General features: G+C 56.0%; 3 protein-coding genes across 3 annotated transcripts in view; all 3 read right to left on the bottom strand.

The window, feature by feature from the left end:
- The window catches only part of SLC2A4RG (SLC2A4 regulator), a 6,385-nt gene extending 4,271 nt beyond the window's left edge, over positions 1 to 2,114 (bottom strand). Inside the window, exon 1 of the mRNA XM_017735715.1 lies at positions 2,056 to 2,114. Coding sequence (XP_017591204.1) covers positions 2,056 to 2,114 — 59 coding nt within the window. The remainder of the gene's footprint in view (positions 1 to 2,055) is intronic.
- A 1,638-nt stretch (positions 2,115 to 3,752) lies between these two features.
- Positions 3,753 to 10,888, bottom strand: LIME1 (Lck interacting transmembrane adaptor 1). The gene is made up of 7 exons (XM_017733698.1): positions 10,560 to 10,888; positions 8,274 to 8,524; positions 6,386 to 6,538; positions 5,834 to 5,882; positions 5,658 to 5,745; positions 5,077 to 5,489; positions 3,753 to 4,866 (listed from the first exon to the last, which is right to left on the bottom strand). The coding sequence occupies exons 3-7, from the start codon at positions 6,499 to 6,501 to the stop codon at positions 4,480 to 4,482; spliced, it is 1,053 nt and encodes a 350-aa protein (XP_017589187.1). The 5' UTR covers positions 6,502 to 6,538; positions 8,274 to 8,524; positions 10,560 to 10,888; the 3' UTR covers positions 3,753 to 4,479.
- A 77-nt stretch (positions 10,889 to 10,965) lies between these two features.
- Positions 10,966 to 18,236, bottom strand: ZGPAT (zinc finger CCCH-type and G-patch domain containing). The gene is made up of 6 exons (XM_008634394.2): positions 17,469 to 18,236; positions 16,687 to 16,820; positions 15,839 to 15,997; positions 14,676 to 14,807; positions 13,538 to 13,949; positions 10,966 to 13,093 (listed from the first exon to the last, which is right to left on the bottom strand). The coding sequence occupies exons 1-6, from the start codon at positions 18,107 to 18,109 to the stop codon at positions 12,955 to 12,957; spliced, it is 1,617 nt and encodes a 538-aa protein (XP_008632616.1). The 5' UTR covers positions 18,110 to 18,236; the 3' UTR covers positions 10,966 to 12,954.
- Between the last annotated feature and the right edge of the window lie 6 nt (positions 18,237 to 18,242).

The following is an 18,242-nucleotide window of genomic DNA, read 5'->3' as shown; positions in this document are numbered from 1 at the left end:
CCCCCAAAAAAAAACGCGGGGATCCCGCCACCGCGGAGCATCCCGCGGAACGCCCGACGGCTCCTGCGGACTTACCGGGGTGAAATTTGCAGCGTTAAAATTTGGGGGATTCGCGCAAAAATGACGTGACCGGCCGAATTATAGGGACGCCGACAAGTTACAGGGGTTCTTCAAACGTTGCAGAGCTCCTCACAAAGTTATACTCTCCAAAATTTACAGGGTACCCCCAAAGTTCTCTCCGAAATTTTATACCCCCTGGAACTTGCCTGTAGGGTTCCCCCATCAGCTCTAGGGCTCCCCCAAAAGTTACAGTGACCTTCTGCTAGAAAGGGGGTGTGGTCTGGATTTTTGGGGTGTGTGAGCCGTTCCCAGCAGGAAAGAAGTCCCTAATTCCACACGGATTCAGTCAGTCCTGCCCACCACGGGGAATCACTGCTAAAACCCACACAGAATGGCAGGGCTGGGTGTGGGTGGGGTGCCCGGGCTGCCAGGGGTACAGGAGGTACTTGGGGTACCGAGGTGCATTGGGGGTACACGGGGTGCATGGGCTCCACGGGGTGCATGGGGTACGCTGGGCATGTGGGATGCGTGGAATGGCCTGGACACATGGAATGCTTGGAGTGCGTGGGGTCCATGGAATTCTGGGGTACCCTGGGGTGCCCTGGGTATGTGGGGTAGCAGGGGGTACCTGTAGTGCAAGGGGGTACGTGGAGTCCATGCGGTGCATGGGGTTTTGGGGTGCGTGGGGTGCTTGGGGAGCTCGGGCTGGCGCCCATCTGCCTTCCGCTCCTCACCTGCCCCAAAACCCGCGGGGCCCCGAGCGCTGGGCGGCGGCCACAGGCCACCGGGTCCTGCTGCTGCTGGATTGACCAACCCGCAGCCTGAAGGCCGGGACAGAGTCCGTGCGGCTGTCCCAGATGGTGGCCCCCGTCTGTCCCCCCCCTCCTGTCTCCCCTGCCCTCCCTCAGCAGCCCTGGGCTGGCTGACACGGCTGATTCCCGTGGTTCGGGGGCTGTGGGGTTGCTGGGGCGGCATCCCGCGGATCCCCTGCCTGGGGAGGGGATGTTCCCAGCTTGGCTCCTGGGGTGCTTGGCCACCCCGTGTTCCCTGCTGTGGTGCAGGGGGGCTGGAGGTGCCGCTTCCACCCTGCGCCATGCCCTGGTGCTTTCGTAAGAGTGAAAAAAGCAGCACACCAGGAAAGCCCCCACGACCCCGGCCAAGCGCCCGGTGTCGCCCCGGGACGGCCGCCCGCAGGGTCCCCCTGCCCCCCGCAGGAACTGGGGACCAGCCGGGTGAAGGGCAGTGTCCCCCGGGAACCGGGACACCCGCGGGGCCCCACACCTGCCCGGGGAGCAGAGAAGGAGGAGCAGAGCCGGAGCAGCCTTTATTCCCCATCCTGTCCCGTCCTTGGGGGGCCGGATCCCGCCGCCCCCGTCAGCCCAGCCCTGGAGGAGCCTGTGGGGCCCGGGGGAGGCTCCGCGGCCGTCCCCGCTCTGGTTTAATGGTTATCGGCGGCCGAAGGGCGGAGTTGAAGGCTCCGGCAGCTCCGTTCGGTGTTGTGCAACTCCACGAGTATCGCCCGCCCTGGCACAGGGTGCCGCCAGCCCGACCCCCGGCCCGGGCAGGAGGGCGCGGCAGGGTGGCATCCCAAGTTAAAATCGTGGTCATAGCACCTTCTGAGCTGGAAGGGACATGCAAGGATCATTTAGTCCGACTCCTGACCCTGCACAGGGCTCCCCCAAGAATCACCATCCCTGGGACATCCCCCCGTGGTACCTGGACTCCCTTGCCAGGGGCGGGTTGGCTGCGGACTGGGCTGTGATGCCCCTCGCCCAGGAGGTCCTGCAGAGAGAGCCGGGGCCGTGCCCGCACTGCCCATGTCCCCTGGCTGCCTGCTGGGGGTGCAGAGCTGCTGGGGGACGGGGCCACACGGATGTGAGCTTCAGGGATGTGGGGCTGGGCGGGGTGCGGAGCTGTTCAGGTGCGGGGCTGGTTTGGCTGGAGAGCCTTGTGCTGCCGTACAGCCACAGAGCTGCTCGGGCTGCGGAGCCGTACGGGCTGCAGGGACATAGGGGGTGCGGGTCCTTATAGTACAGAGCCCCGTACAGCGCCATGCGGTGTGTGACACGGTGCAGGTGTCGCACCGTGCAGGTGTCACACCGTGCACCGTGTAATGCGCCTTGCAGCACCGGGCTACATCCTACAGCGTGCGGGACTATACGATGTGCAACCCGTTCAGCCTCTTGCGGCGCTCGCTGGGCTCCTGCTCGCTCCCTCTTGTGGGAACGGCACCGTCCAGCACCGTCCCTCGCAGCACCGTCCCTCGCAGCGTGACGAAGAGCCCCGCACACGTCTGTCCCCGCGGCTGAGGCGGGGTACTCCCAGCCCTACCGTCTCCCCTCGCTCTGACCCCAACCCCGACCTTCCCGATCACAGCCCGAGACTCCAAGTGATGTTTTGGGATGGATCCTTCATTCACCACCCAGATTTCGAGCCTCCAACCGGCGTTCCAGGGACATTTTCCATCACCGTGAGGGCTGCGCAGTTTTTCTCTTATTTGAGTCCGGCTCTCCCACGTCCCACAGGGATTATGGGCAAGCAGGCAGCCCTGCACGGCTTCTGCTGCTACTGGGGTAAATTGGAGACCAAATTTGGCCACCTCCGCTCTGCCACAGCTTTCCCTTCCCTGGTGCCATTCCAAGCCTGCCTTCCCCCAGGGAGGTGGCGCAGTGGTACCCACATCCCAGCCCACGGGCAGCGCAGCGACCGGAGTGAAGCCACACTGATCCCACGCGGAAGTGATGCTCCTGTGGCTGACAACACAGCCCAAAACAGCTCCCACGGGGTTCAGGTGGTGTAGGAGGGAGCCAGCCATGTGGGGTGGGATGATGGAGAAGGGGAACAGGGGAAGGGTGCGGCCGGGGGCAGCGCGGGGGGAGCCCACGCGTCGTTCTGGTGCCACTGGCAGCAGGAAGAGTGCGGTAGCACCGGCACCAGCCGTGTTCTATCAGCGCCCTTATCTCGCAGGGGGATGGGAGCTCTCGAGGGCGGCTGTGGTTTGGCGTCGAGCACGGAGCTGACGACGCCTGGGGTGCCTCCAGCTCTAACGCCTTGAGCGGGGTTTGCTGAGCGCCGCGTTTTCGGTTTTAATCTCTTCACCTGCCGCGGTGCAGGGGCAAAGCTGCTGAGGGAAGGCGTGTGGCTTCCTGCCACACAGCCTGGCACAGCACGGCACGACACAGGGGCTGCAGGTTCCACCTGGCTCCAGCGAGCACCGGGCCATCGTGCCACGAGGTCAGGCAGCCGCTGGCCGGCTGGTGGCCATGTGACCAGAGCCACCGTCGTTGCCTCACCAGGGCGTCCCTTGGGGCGGGGATGTGCAACTCCCCACGGGGAGAAGAGGAGTGAAGTTTAAGCCCTGGGGTCTGCGGGTCGGGGTACAGATCCAGCTCACCCAAGCTTTTTTGGCGCATGGAGGCCACAGGAGCCAGGGGAGTGAGTAATGGCGAGGTGAGCAGGAAGCAAGTGCTGGGCAAGCACGCCCTGGCTTCTACCCCAGCCCTGTGCAAAGCTCTGCTCTGGCACTGATCACTCCACGCAGCAGCTCTCGGTGGCTGTGTGTCCCCATTTCAGAGGTGCCAAACCACCCATCCAGGACGGGTGCACTCACAGTCACACTGTGCTCCAAGCTGCTCTCCCAGCACCAGCTGCACCAGCAGCAGCAGCCCTCAGAACCAGGGATTTAGACTCAGTTTAAGAGTGTAAACCTTCTCTCAGGCTTTTAATGGTGTTTGGGAGAGGGCTGCCCATGGAGACATCCTTGCATGGGTCTGAAAGTGTGGGAATGGAGGATGGAGCGGAGCCCACAGCCCACAGCAGGGAAATTTGTGTTGTCCTGTGCAGGGTCAGGAGTCGGACTCAATGAGCTCTTGTGGGTCCTTTCCAACTCAGGATATGCTATGATTTCATGAAGGCAGGGCTGACCCCATCTCCCCATTACAAGGGATGTTCTGTGATGGGAGCAAAGCTTCTCAGGGCTTCCTGGGGGCTGGAGGGAGCCTTTGGCTCCCCCACAGTGTGAAGAGGACAGAGACTCTCAGTCATGGTAGAAACCCCCTGATGAGGGTCTGATCCTGCAGCCCAAGGCACGGGGCTGGCCACAGCCCTGTCATTCCCCCACCCCAAAACATGGTCCCCACCCTGTTCCCATCTCGGTGCCAGCACCAGCCCTGTCTCACACAGCACACAGCACCCCCAAAATACCCATCTTGGGACATCCCACCATCAACCTGCTGGCACCAGCTGGGCTGGGATGGGACAAGGACACTCATAGAAAAGTAACAGAAAATATATACAGAGAGTGTGTACAGGGATGCAGCTGCTCTGGTGGGCACAGGGCTGTTGGGACCTGTCCCCCGGCACCTGACAGTGTCCAGCCGGGTGGGACCCTGCTATGGCCCTGCCCCTGCTCCTGGGGGGCTATAGGTTGGTGATGTAAACCTCCAGCCCATTGGCCGCTGTCCGTGCAGAGGCTTTCCGGGGCTCCCCTGCCCAAATGTCCACCACACTCTCGTACAGGTTCTCGGGGACACAGGGCATCCCCAGCTTGCCCCGTTTTGCCATCTTCTTCCAGTTAATGTCCACGGCCTCATAGTCAGGGTCGGGGCCACGGCCCTGAGCAGTCCATGCTCTGTCGTTGATGGACTCATAACAGGGGTCAGGGGGGCCTGGGGCTGCCGGGGCCCCCTCCTGCTGGAGGGGGGGCAGCCACCCGGAACCTGCCTCCTTCACGGCCCTTTGGCTCGATGCAGGGACCTGGGATTTCTTTCTGGTGGCTTTGCACACCGTTGAGTACATCTCTTCCAGCTGCAAAAGGAATTTTTTTTTAGGGTGGGAGTTTAGGGGCAATCCCTGCATCCTCATGATTTTGTCCCCCCCATCTTCTGAAAGCCCCCCAGGAGGATCCTGGCAGTGGATCCTAATTTATACCTTACTCCAAACATGGGCACTACAGGGAGACATGGAATTAAATGACCCCCCAATATGCCCCATCCGTGCTGCCCCCCAGAGTCGTACCTTGGCCTGGGGGGCATTGCCTGCACCATCCCAGCAGTGCTGTGTTCCAGGGGGCCCTGCCGCAGCCCCATCCTGCACCTCCACTGACACCGTCTTCTTCACCTTATGGACACAGGCATAATCGGCTGCCCCATGCACAGCCCGTGGAGGGGACACCTGGGTGCCAGAGGGCATGGGGGGCACCGGGGCGTCCTCGCCCTCCACTGCCAGGCACTCATAGACAGTGTCTGGCGCTGGTTTCCGCAGCGGGGTGAAGAGCAGGTTGGAGTAGGTCTGGTCGGGGGCTGGGGAGGCGGCCGGGGGCTCAGGGACGGGGATCTGGGGCAGCTCGCGGTGCAGGAGGCCGGCGCTGTGCAGGGATTCGCCTCCAGGGGCCGCGGGACAAGCGAGATCCAGGCTGGCCGGACGCTGGACTGCGGGAGAGAAGAGGAAATCAGGGGATGCAACAGGTACCAACCCCTGTGCCAGCACAGTGCCACGTCTGTCCATGACACGATGTACTCTCTGGGCAACATGGGGACTGCAGGCAGTTGCCCAGGGCCACCAGCCCCTGGGGCTCCCCCAGCTCCACGGCCACTCACCGTCGTCTCTGACCTTCACCCGGTACAGCTCGTGCAGCTTCGTGTCCGACTTGCTGAGTGACCGCAGCTGCGTCTGGCGGAGCAGGGCCTGCCGTGGGGGAACACACACCCTCAGGCTGGGCTGAGAGCCCAGACCACCCCCCGGGGCCGATCCTGCCCCCCAAACGTCCTCTTACCTCATCCACGAGCTTCACCCCGTCCGGAGCAACCTTCTTCCTGCCCTTCCTGCAGGGAGAAGGGGGGCTGAGCCCAAGGCAGATGGCAAAGCCAAGGGTGAGGAGCAGGTGCCCCGGGCCCCCAACGTGGTACTCCCAAAACCCACATCCCTGCTCCTTCCCCAGCCCCACAACACGGTCTGTGCTGGCTGGGGACATCACAATTGCATCCTGCAGCCTTCTGTGCTGTGCAAGGCACCACTGGCACCAACCTCGGCATTGCCCCTGGCATTGTCCATCCCACTCACAACTCAGCCCTCTCTGGGCTGCTCCTCCGAGCTTTTGGGTGTAGGGGGTGTCCCGGGGGGCTGCAGCACACAGGGATGCAGGATCAGCCAGGTAGAGCTGCACTGGGGTACAGGTGGCGGTTTGGGGTGAGCAGATCCCAGTGGTCGAAGCTCAGGATGGGCTCACACAGAGTCTCCACCTGCAGCCACCAAATGTCACCGAGGGGATCCCTAGGCCCACCCCAGCCCCAGGAGGGAAAGGGGAGGAGCCGTGGGCAGCACGTACCGTTTACAGGCAGCGCACAGGGCGCCCAGGTAGACCAGGCCACCGAGCAGGGCCAGGGCAGCGCCGGCCGGCAGGAGCCGGGGCCCTTCTGTCCCCTCGCCGCCGGCTGCAGCCATGGGGGAGCCGCTTCCAACACCACTGCAGGGCCGAGCTCTGGGGACAGAGAACACGAGCTGGGGTTCAGCCGGGAGCTGCTGGGCTCACCACGGCACGAAATGGTGCTCAATGACCCCCAGGGCTTGAGGGACCCCTGCAGCACAGTCCCCCAGCAGGGGGTCTCTCTGGATGCTCTGGACGGGGACATTTCACTGGGTGTCCCATTTTCTGGCCAGCGATTGCCCTCCCCAGGGTCACCATAACACCTCCAGTGCCCAGCCCAGTGTGGACACTCGGCAGTGGGTACTCTGCCACCACAGGAGAAAACTTCAGATTCTGGTTCCTTTTGAAAAAAACAATCCAACAAAACCAGCAGGATTCAAGCTCACAAGTTGCTATGAAATGGTGAAAAGGACATGCCCCAGGGGCCCTGAAAATCCTCTGGAGACACCCTAAAAATGCCAGAATGCCTTCTGGGGACACGGGGACAGTACCCCAGGTTGCGGGATGGGGGTGACACTGCTCCTGAGCATAGGGGAGGCCAGAAAGGACAGGCAGGATGACTCAACTTCCTGGAAATAGGGTGAGCTTCAGCCTCTCCTTCCTCTCCCTCCTCATGCCCCGGGCTCAGCAGAATGCATCAGGACATGCTCCTCCTGCAGCAGATTCACACAGACCCCACGTTCCCTGTGCCACCACAACCCCAGGTCTGCAGCTGCTCTCTGCTGTGACGCCAGAGCAGAAAACACCCAATCTTCCCATCCCTTTCGTCTGCTTAAATCTGTGCCTTGCGCAAATCCAGCCCTTGTCCCTGTGCCTTCCTCAAGGCAAAAGCCATCCCCTGCAAACTGCGGCAGCGGCAGAGCCAGAGCAAGAGGTGCAGAGGCAGGAGGGTGCTGGGGAGCCCAACACAAAGCACGGATGCTCCCCAGCCTGTCAGGATCACCACCTTCCCCAGGAGGCTTTTGCTGTTCCCTGTGTCACCATCCCCATGCCACCATCCCTGTCCCTGCCCGGCTGCCAGTGCACTGCAAACCCAGAGCAAAAGCTGGCATCCCTTCAGCTGCACCAGCGTCGGCAGCGGCTGCAGCTCCCAGCTCCACACAGCTCAGCTCTGTGCACCCTGCTCTACAAAAAAAGGCTGGCCTGACACCGACACCCAGGAAATGCCTGATCCGAAAGGAGATGGAGGCAGTTCCTGGAGTGAAGCACAGCTCCAAGAAGCCGCGGTAGCTGATCCAGATGGGCCCAGCAGCAGGGTCCCTGGGCACGGCTGGGCAGGACAGCTTCCACCAGCACAGATGGGGACCCAGAGATCCAGCGGGACATGCTGAGCCTCCCTTACTCACCCTCTTGCGTATCTTCATCCGGATGACAAAGCCCAGATGAGCTCTGGTGAGAAGCCACCCTGCCTTGTGTAAATCTCAGAAGCTATTGCAGACCCACAGGATCTCCCCTCTCCCCTGCACCCCCAGTCACACAGCAGCATCTTTGGCACATTTTTACCCCAATAACCAGCAGGTCTCTGCCCATTTGCAGCACCCTTTTATCTGAAAGCACCCTTTTATCTAAGAACTTCCCATGCCTTTGGAAACTGCCCTGACTGAAGCATGAACCCTGGAGAGCAATTATTTCAAGGTAGAAAGTGAGACAGAGAGGTTTTAAGGACTAACCAGGCTGGACAGACTGGCTTAGATCAGAGCTGGGAAGGGGAGGCTGTTCCCTTTCCAACAACGTTTTAATTAGACAACACAGCTTTTCTGTCTGAGCATACACTAATTATACGGATTACCTGCAAAAGGGCCGGTGCGTTAGACAGAGCCTGAAGCTCCTCGCTGGACTCGTTCAGCTCATTAGAGTGACGGAATCGCGGGCTGCAGGAGCAGGGCAGAGCTGAGCAGGCTCTGGAGTTGAGCAGACAAAGTTCTAACGAGGTTCGACGGCCGGAGCTGGTGTGATGTTGGAGTCGAGGTGGAAGCTTTCAGCATGCTGAGGCAGGCACAGATGGGGCAGCTTATCCCACAGCAGGGGGATTTTCCATCCCTGAATTTTGAAGATTGAAGGGAGAGACTTTCTTGAGTAGAAATGAATGTGGAGGAATTCTTCTGGCCTACTTTCTGTAGGGCAGGTCGGTGGTCACTCCAGGATTTCTGACCAGTGAAACTGCCCAGTGCAAGCTCCTCAGTGCTCAGGCTCAGCAGCCACTGGGAGAAGCCACTTCTTGGGACAACACATTGGGTCTCCCAAAATCACAGATTTGCCAGCAGAACCCAGTGCCTGACTGAAGGCACTCAGGTAGGACTGAGCAGCTTTGCAAGGCAAAGTCTCAGCCAGACCTTCTGAAACCTACACCCGAATTTCCTGCCAATAAAGTTATCGATCGATCTCCCAGTCCTGGGGCTGCTCCCGGGGCAGGAGACTCAGCAGACAGCGTTTTGTAAGGCGCCGGCTCTGCCAGCCGAGGTGGCTTTGAAGACGAGGGCGGTCACAGCCGTTGCGTACGTGCGACAACACCCACAGCCCTCGGAGGAGGGATCACTCCCCTGTGTGTGACACCCGAGCACAGGCACCCTAAAGGCAGATGGTTTGCTACTCCATGGTGTGGGAGTTTTTTGTGAGTCCTAGAAAAGGTGCAATTTCCTCATCTCGGCTTCATGAAAGCAAGATTAAATTCACTGCAAAGCCAAGGGCTGCTGCTGACGATTCTGCCTGGTCTCTGATTCATCTCCTCTGATAAAACCACACAGTGTTCAGTGCAGGGTTGCAAGAAAAAAGTCTGCGAAGCTACTCAAAGCCTATTTGCACGAAACCAGGAGGAACATTTTGAGCTGATTTCCATCAGCAACTGTGCACACGGCTGCAGCAAACTCTGCTTGGGTACCCCAGGGAGCTGTGCTTCAAAAAAGGCACAAGAAGCAGAAGTAGATGGATTTCTTTCTTTTCAATTACAAAAAGCGAAAGCGCTGTTTACAGTTAGTCACAACACTGAATCTGCCCTAGACCATGGGGTGCAATTTGTGAATTTTAAGACTATTTCAAAAAAGCAGGCACAAGATCTCACCCACTTCGCTCATCTCTGTAATGAGATTTCATGGTCAAACACCTCCTGAGGCTTTTGATTTAGAAGGTGCCAACCATACTTATAAATGCCAGACCCAAATGTCTGAAAACTTGGATGCACACTTCTAGCTGCAGTTCTGATTGCTGCTCATGTGCTGGAGTGGCTTTTTGAGAAAATATCACTTTAAAACCTTTGGATGAATGACTGTCTGCCCACACCACAGGGCTTTGCTCGAGGCTGACACCATTTCAACACTTTTCTTTCTTCCCACCCTTCCCTAGTTGCTGAACATTCACTTGGGCAGAAAAATGCTCCTCCAAGGCAAGAACCTGCTCAAGAGGTTTTCTGCAGAGCTGAGCCACAGCAGGAGACCAGTGGAGAGCTTGGAGCTGCTGTTATGGGAAGCCACATTCCACACTACGGGATGGGTGTATTAAGGAGATGTGTCCTCTTGAGAATCATCTGCCTACCACAGTGGCTTTTTTTGCCACAAATGCAGTATTTGTACATCATCTTAGGTTTACAAAAGACAGCATTTCAGTGACCACATTCTCAAGCCTCCTCACCCATAACCAGGAGCTCAGCATTTCCCCGTTGCACACACCAGCAATACTCCTGTCCCCCTACCCACAATACAACTGGAAATTTCCACAATGCCACACACCTCTGAACTGAATTAATTTATCCCAAAAGCAATCAGTTCCCACTCAGCCTCCAGACTCCAGCCATGGGATCCCAGCAGTGCCGCCAAGCTCACCACCTTTTCTTCCCTTTCAAGCCCAGCTGCAGAGCACAAAGCATGGAGTGACACAACTTGGAGCCCAACTCATAAAGTTGAACCCAGCTGAGGCTTCCCAGAGCAGAGCAGGAATCCTGCCTGTCCAGTCTATCCAGCCCCAACAGCATCTCCAACAACGCTGCAACTTCTATATACATGGCGGGGTTTAAAGTATTTCCGCCTCTGGTTTAGCTGCAGATTCCCCGTTTCCCAGGCACAGGAAAGCCACCACCACTTACTTGCAGGAATTCAAAATCCAGTGAGTGTGGAGCACACGAATCTGATCACGCCCTCCTCCTTGCCAGCCAGCCCGCAGAACTTCATTTCTTTTATCCCACAGCAAGTCCCAATCAGGGGCTCCTGCACATTTCCAACATCCCGATGTGAGCTCTCCCACTCTCTGAGGAGCAGCCGGCTGTGAGCAGATGCGGGGCACACACGGCACAGCTTCCTGGCCTCGGAGGTGGTGGCTTCACCCAGGGGTAGGCTGGGTCTGTGCTCGCAGCCGGGGCGGGAGGCGCTCGGCCGCGCCCGCTCCCCGCCCGGCTCCTCCCGGCTCCTCCGGCAGCTCAGGGCAATATAAGGAAAGAATGGGGCGCCCCAGATCATCATTACCTTGCAAATGAGCAACGCCTTACAAGGAGAGAGGGGAAAAATAAACACCAACTTTATTCATCAGGGATGTGAACTGCGCTGGGTGAGAGGGGGCAGCCGCTGGAATAGGAGCCTGGCAAGTCAGGCTGTGGAGATCCCAAGGAAGGGTCAAAATATGAGCCAAGACACAGGGCTAATACACCCAGTTCCTAAAGAGATGATGACAAAACAGTCTCAGAGCACAAAATAAATCCCCCCCATTTTTTCTGCCCAGCTCAGCTCTCCAGCCATGGGCCACTTCAGTAAGCATCCATGCTAAGCTGGGCGAATTAATCCTTGTCACCACTCAGCACTCAAGTGTGAGAAACAAAGAGTCATTTGTGAGGGAAGGGCCATTGTTAAACCCTTGAGTTGAGCCCCGAGTGTGGAGAACACAAATTCAGAACAATGAGGACAGTACAGCCAATCCCAAGAGGAACCCATGGATGTTGAAGTGCCCAAGGCAGCCCATGCCACTTCCCACATCCACGAAGATCACAGCATGATCCAGGTGCTCTTCAGGAGCAGAGGCTCACTCCCACAGGTTTCCTGAAGATGTTCATCTTGTTAGGTTTTGCTGTCTCACTGCGTTTCTGAGTGTGTCTGCAGCAATGTGAAATCCCACATGACCTGAACAGCTCTGATCGTGTCTTCTTCAGTCTCAGATTTTCTGGCTCCTTTGGTAGCCTGACCCTACAAGCAGGCACAGCCCTGTCCAGGCTGACAGCCTGTTTTTTAATCTGTTCTTAGGGATAGATAAAAAAGGAGGTACTAAACGAACCTCTTCTTTAGAAAAATGACTCATAGAATAAAAGGAAAATGGTTCACTAAATTAAAAAAAAATGGTGCCCTTAAGATACTGGCATGAATTGCAAACTTTTTTTAAAAAAAAAAACCTTTACAATGCAAAAATACCACCAGATAATGAAACCAGCATCTCCTCTGAGGCAAGGACTGGCCACCACCAACGCAGAATGTAACCAAGGGGAGAGGACATCCTTCTTGTCCAAACACTTTCCACATTGCAGGGAAGGGTATTTGGCTTGCCTGGCCTGCTCTCAGCCCAGCCCCACCCCAAGCTCTCCCACTGCAGGGCTGCACACTGGGCACACACAGATCTTGCTCTTTTTGCTGATCCAGGGCCCTGTCCAACCTGGATCTGGGTCCTGAGGTTTTTTAGTAAAAGGACCTGTGTTCAGTGAGCCACCTCAGACAGAAAAACCCAACTAATGGTGGCAAAAATCACAAGGTTGGGAATCCCGTTATGCTGCTGGCTTATTCCCCCAGCTGTGGCACTCTACTTGTGGAACCAGGCAGCTTTCCATGCCAAGCCAGTGAGTTTGGCTACAGCATGTCCTGGGATACTCTTACAGTCAAACTGCTGGAATCTGATGCTCCAGGCTGCTGGTTCCCACCTCTGAGCTGTCAGTTTTCCTTCTTTTCCTTACACTAGGGCTACAAAGAACTGCTCCCCCAAAAAATGGGAGTTCTCAGATAAATCCCATAGTAAAAACCAGAAGGCAGAGAGCAGCTAAAGCACTTCACCTTTGATGTTTTCACCCAACCGTGCTTGGGACCCTGCCTGCACCTGTGCTTGGCAAGTGGCCACAGACAGAAGCCACAGTTGATGGCAGGATGTGGGGCTGTCCAAGCCCCCTCGGCTGGTTTGTAGCCAGCAGTGTTGAGCTGAGCACCCACAGACTCTGGATGGAGCTGCTACTGCAGGGAAAATGAAGGAAAGAAGTGTGCAAGAGAGCAGAGAATTGTATTCCTTGTAGCTAGGCCTCATCCAAGGCCCAGCTCACTGAATGCTTTCGGGGCTGGATGGATGTGCACTCCTCCCCCTCCCAGAAGAGCTCAGAAGCATCCAGAAACTGCTGCTTTTTTGCCCAGTTTTAGTCAGGGCAGCCTGAGGCCCAGCAGAGCAGGACAGCTCACCCAGGCTCTGAGGCCAGGAGCACCAGAAGGACAATCCCTGCAATCCAACACCTTCCTAAGCACCTAGAACTCAGTCATCTTCTTGTGGGTGTCTGCTTTCTTCTGCTCCCGCTGCAGCCTGGCTTCCTGGGCCTGCAGCTGTCCCAGCTGCTTGTGAGCATCAGCCAGCTTCTCCTCCAGCTGAGCTGCAGCAATGCTGTGCCTGAAAGCAAAAAGCACAGTGGCAATGTCATCCCACATGGTAAGATCAAAGGCTTGCTCCATCCCAGGAGGCTTTGCCCTTTCTTGTAGGATTAGCCCAAGGGACCTGCTGAAAGCCAGGAATAACCTCATGCTCAGCACTATCTGGGCTAGAGAATGTCCTCCTGGGATGCTCAACAGCAGTCCTGCAGAGGTGGGCACAGGAAGGATTCCAACACCTTTCCTCAGAGAGCTCCTCTTTTTGCCACAGCCCGAATTCCAGTCAAAGGACCCCAGACACATCTGCCAGTGTCCACGCAGGTCTGAAGCACACACTAAACTCTCTCCTCCACTTCCCCTTAGGTTTCATCCAGATACATTTCACTTGTTCCTCCCACACCTCATTTCAAGCCCACCCCTCCCCAGAAGCACCAGGAACTCGGTCCCAAAGAGAACGTTTTCCTACCGCCCGATGTTGCGTGCCAGGGCCTGCTGGATTCCCCTGATGTCCCTCTGTGTCTGTTCAATCTTCTCTGTGGTCTGGAAGAGGCTGACACTCAGGGCTTTCTTGGTGCTCTTGCTGGCGTGGTAGATCTCTTTGCTGGTCCTCTGGGGCAGTGCCACCCCCCCAGCCTTGTCCCCGGCACTCTTCCCGCGCAGTTTCTCATTCAGAAAGTCAAACACGTTGCGCGGCGCCTTACGGCCGCCCGGCTGTCCAGAGCTGCCTCCCTTTGCTCGGCATTTCCTTGATTTACCTGGCTCCAGCTTCCCCTGCTTCTTCTTCTGAAGCACCTCAGCACACTGGTCCAGGGACTTCCCTCGAGGAAGCACCACAGCCTGCACTGGCTCCACTCTGCCCTCGCAATTCTTCCCTAAGCCTGAGGAGAGACACCGAGTGATTACAGCATCCCCTCTCCAAGCCACCTCCCACCACAAGCTCACGCTGACAGTCACAAGCTTAGAACAAGCAAGGAGGCTTTTGAGGTACCAGAAGTTAGAATTACTGCCCAAGCCAAGGGCAGCAGCAAAGGCCAGGCCAGGAGCCTTCCACAGCAGGAGATTTATGATTCCAAGCCTGAGGCCATCCATCAGGCCAGTTTCTGTGAAACTGGGTTCAGCCTCACATCCTCAGCTTCTCAAGCCAGGTTCTACCTAAAACTGGTTTGGTTCCTCTGGGAGAACCGGAGACACAGAGGCCCTCCCAGAGCCCCCAAGGCTCGATGCAATTTGGGTGGGAGCAGCGAGATCAGCAGGCTGTGAAGTCTGTGTCCAGGCCAGGAGATGCATTAACACAGACATCAGAAGCTTTGCAGATCAGCTCACTTCCACCTCCAGCCTTTGAACACTCCACAACGTTCTCATGGCTTTGATCATGAACTTGACTGTGCTTCCAAGTGCTTCCAAAGTTTGCCATCACCATACAGGGGCTGGTGCCCCACAGCCCTGTACTTCCATGAAATGTCCTCCCTCTTCCCTCCAACACTGCTGTGATCTATCACCCTGCTCGAGCCTCAGCCAACAGGCCCTTCAGCACAGCACAGTTCTGGCTTCATCCAAAATATTGGGTTTTTCTTAACAGCTCCAGGACCACCCTCTCCCCTTACCTTTTCCAAACTCATATCCCATCTGAACAAGCAGTTTGGAGCCAATGCCACGAGTATGGGCCTCCCAGCCACCGAAAGAGGAGCTGCATGCAGGGGTCCATTCCCCGTTCTCTGGAACTCCTGAATCTATTACTGTGGCACAGAAGGGGAGAATCAGTGAAACAGGAATCACAAATAAAGCTGCTCTGTGGGCCACCCACACCGTACAAAAAGCCCTCACAGGGCAGTACAATTCACTTCTCCAACCTTAAAAACATTTGGTCACTCCTCCAGCCTTACTTAGTTCCTACTGAATTGTCACCTTCCATGAACACTGCACAGGGAGTGACTGAAATGAGAGATTTCACTTGATTTAATGGACACACTACCTCCCAGTTCCAGGCAGAATCACCCAGGAGTTTTATGACCCTTTTCCTTCCTTCCAGGATGGTGATAAGGACTAATGTACGCATCTGAGTAGAATTTGGCACAGTGGCACCTAATACTTATCCCGTGCCTCCAGCTCCTGTCTCTGGCATGAGGCTCCTCCAGGCCACAGCGTTAGTTTTGTGTTACTAGGATCCAATAATCTCTGTCAGGTTAAATGCAAAGAGCTCTAGGACATGACTTTGTCCCTATGATGCAGCTGTGGCACCAGCAGAGTGACAGTGCTGCCTGTGCAGCTTCCAAGATGTCACTTGGGCACTCTATGTCACCTTTCAGCAGTAAAACAAGGCATGGCTGTTCCTGCAGCCTCATCGAGCACTGGAAGGACCCAACAGTCCCATTTCTTTGGGTCTCATACTCCTGAGTCATGGAGTTCCCAGGGATGAGGAAATGATTCACTGACGAACTCAGCTCAGCCAGACATGTAAGAAACAGGCTCAGAGCTTGGAACTCTAAAATATGACACTCTCTTCTTCCACGTGTGGGAAGTTCCCATGGAAACCTCCAGCCTTCATTAGCCCAGGGATTTGCATAAGACAAAGATTTTAGTTTGCAGTTGCAGCATGACAGCCAATTAATTACTGTTCTCAATCTTTCAGGAACACATAAAGAGATCAACTACTCTTCATCAGAGGTGAGACACTCACAGTGAGAGCTCTAGGACAGCCAGCCAGTCCCAGAGAAAGGCAGAACAAAATCCCAAGTCGCTCTTGCTCACACCCTCCCCACTCCCTTACCTTTGGCATAACCAGAATCATCCACACTGTCCCTATCAGACTCATCAGATTCAGCAGCATCTTCACTTCTCAGGGGGGGAATGACACTGTCCCCTTCCACCACGGCCTCCTTGAGGAGCAGGGAGTCAAATTTCACCGTGTAGTAACCACTGTCCACATCTACAGAGGGAACAGCAAGGACGGGAGCTCCAGTCAGTGCCCAGCACACAGGGAGCTAAACCAGAGTGAGCTCCAGCAGAACAACACGGGACAGGGGGGAGGCACAAGGAACAGGTTCTGAAAGGTTCTGGGTTTAATTTGTGATTTTTATTTCTGTCTGGGAGGGAGAAGCACCCACTGCAATGAAATGCTATTTCCACAATGCCTGTGTTGATACCCAAAGGTTTATCTCTACAAATCAAGAAAGATGGGATGTTAAGAAATGGAATTAAAAAGAAGTTAGACTCGCTCCCTTCTGACTTAATAACAGTTAAAAGAAAGATGGAAAGAGGAAATAAACCCTCCCTCTTCCCAGGACATAAGGAAGCCTGTATCAGCAGCTGCTGGGCAGGGCCAGCTCCCCTGGTTTTTGTTTAAACAGAGCAGATTATTGCAATTCTCACCTAATTTACATGTAAATTCCTGCAGTACCTCCCTCTTCCCTGGCTGCTGTTTTCCAGCCAATTCCCTCCTCTAGCCTGACAAAACTCAGACTGTTTCCTCAGTTATGTCAAGATTTTGAGTTCAGGGCCACAACCACATAGTTTACATTTTTCTGTCACTAACCACAAGAGCAAAGTTTTAGATCCACGTAACCCTCAGCCTCCACCTTCCCCCTGGACCCCGGGAAAGCCCCTGTCCCCCCTCACCGGTGATTTTGGCCGTGTACCAGATCCCGTCACTGTGCTTGGCCAGGCAGGCTGAGCCCACCCCCAGACTGCTCAGGTCGGGCTCTTGGAACGGCTGCAGCTCCTCCACGGACACCACCTGACCATGAGAAAACCTGCAGGGAAGGAGGAACAGGAGTTTTCAAATGAAAATCCCTTCCCTCCTCAAAGGAAATGCACACGAGTGTCAGCAGTGATGAACCTTCACCATAACTGGGGACGTTTGACCACGTGCTGTTGCAATTATAAAGCTGTTCATGTTTCACCTTAAACATGTTATTTATGTCATGGAATAAGGAATGCATCCCACCCCAGAGACTTTAACTGCCTTGCTAGTGACACATCCAGTTAAAAAGTTCATGGCTTTGGGGATAAACAGGATCAGAGACAGGCAGGGCTCCAGCCCAGCACCTTCACAGACCACTCAGGCTGATCTTGCTGAAGATCCCCAAAAAAGGAGCCTATAAAACCTCCCTGTGCAACTGGAATGTGAGCACTATCCACAGACTCGGGTGTTTTATTTTAAAACACTTAATTAGTTAATTTATCCACTCAGTTATGTAACACCTCTGCAGCTTCCCCATGGGATGTCCTACTTCATCTGTGCACTAGCTAAAGAAACAGCCAAACTGATGCCACTGCTCACCACAGTGCACTTTAAAAACATTAAGGCACAATCTCTCTGGGTGAGAAAGCCACACAGAGCACTTTAGGAGGAGGTTTATCCCTCTGGAACAAGGCCCCTCCCACCCCTCTCTCTTTACCGACAGTTCTCCTTAAATCTGCACTTGTCATCCAGGAAGAACGGGCATGGCTTCAGGGACTTGTGGGTGGGGTACAGATAGAGCACCCTGACCCCGGCACTGCCATCCTCCAGCTCCTCTGTCCCCACAATCATGGCATTGTGGTACTCCAGGGTCCCCCAGGAGCTGTAGTAGGGGGCTTTAACTTTCATCCCACTCAATTCCTCCTCCTCCTCCTCCTCTCTCTCAGACTCCTCCTCCTCTTCACTGCACTTTGATTTGGTTTTATCCCCAGTTTCTCCCTCTCTCTCCGAGGAGATCTCATTATCAGCTGGAGCCTCATCTGTTCCAAGCCCAGCAATGGCTTCCTTAAAAGCAGCGTATTCCTCATCTTGGGCAGAGCTCTCCAGATGGGAATCCTGCCCCGGCAGACCTGCTGGGGAGGAGGAGGAGGCATCTGTGTCCAAAGTGGCCAGAAGTTTGCTCTTTTTCACAGCCACCAGGCTGGACTCGGTCAGTTCTATCAGCTGCTTCAAATCCTCCTGCAGCTGGATCAGGTCCGACTGCTGCGATGGATCCTGGCCAGCCCCCAGCGCCAGCTCCACCTGCTCCAGCTGGGCGTTGTAGGTCTGGATCGCTGCTTCCAGACTCTCTTCATCCATTGTCAGCACAAGCAAGGCGCTTTTGCCCGCGTCCTCTCCACGAACTCAAAACACATTCAGAGTTTACTCAAGCACTTTTGGATAAGAAGTCCTCGCTCGCAGAAGCGACATCTACCCGCCGTCCCGCTCTTTC

The sequence above is a fragment of the Corvus brachyrhynchos genome, unplaced genomic scaffold (genome assembly GCF_000691975.1).
Source record: "Corvus brachyrhynchos isolate BGI_N302 unplaced genomic scaffold, ASM69197v1 scaffold10, whole genome shotgun sequence".
Taxonomy (NCBI): Eukaryota; Metazoa; Chordata; class Aves; order Passeriformes; family Corvidae; genus Corvus; species Corvus brachyrhynchos.
Note: the sequence above shows the minus strand (reverse complement) of the source record. Positions and strands in the feature narration are given on the sequence as shown.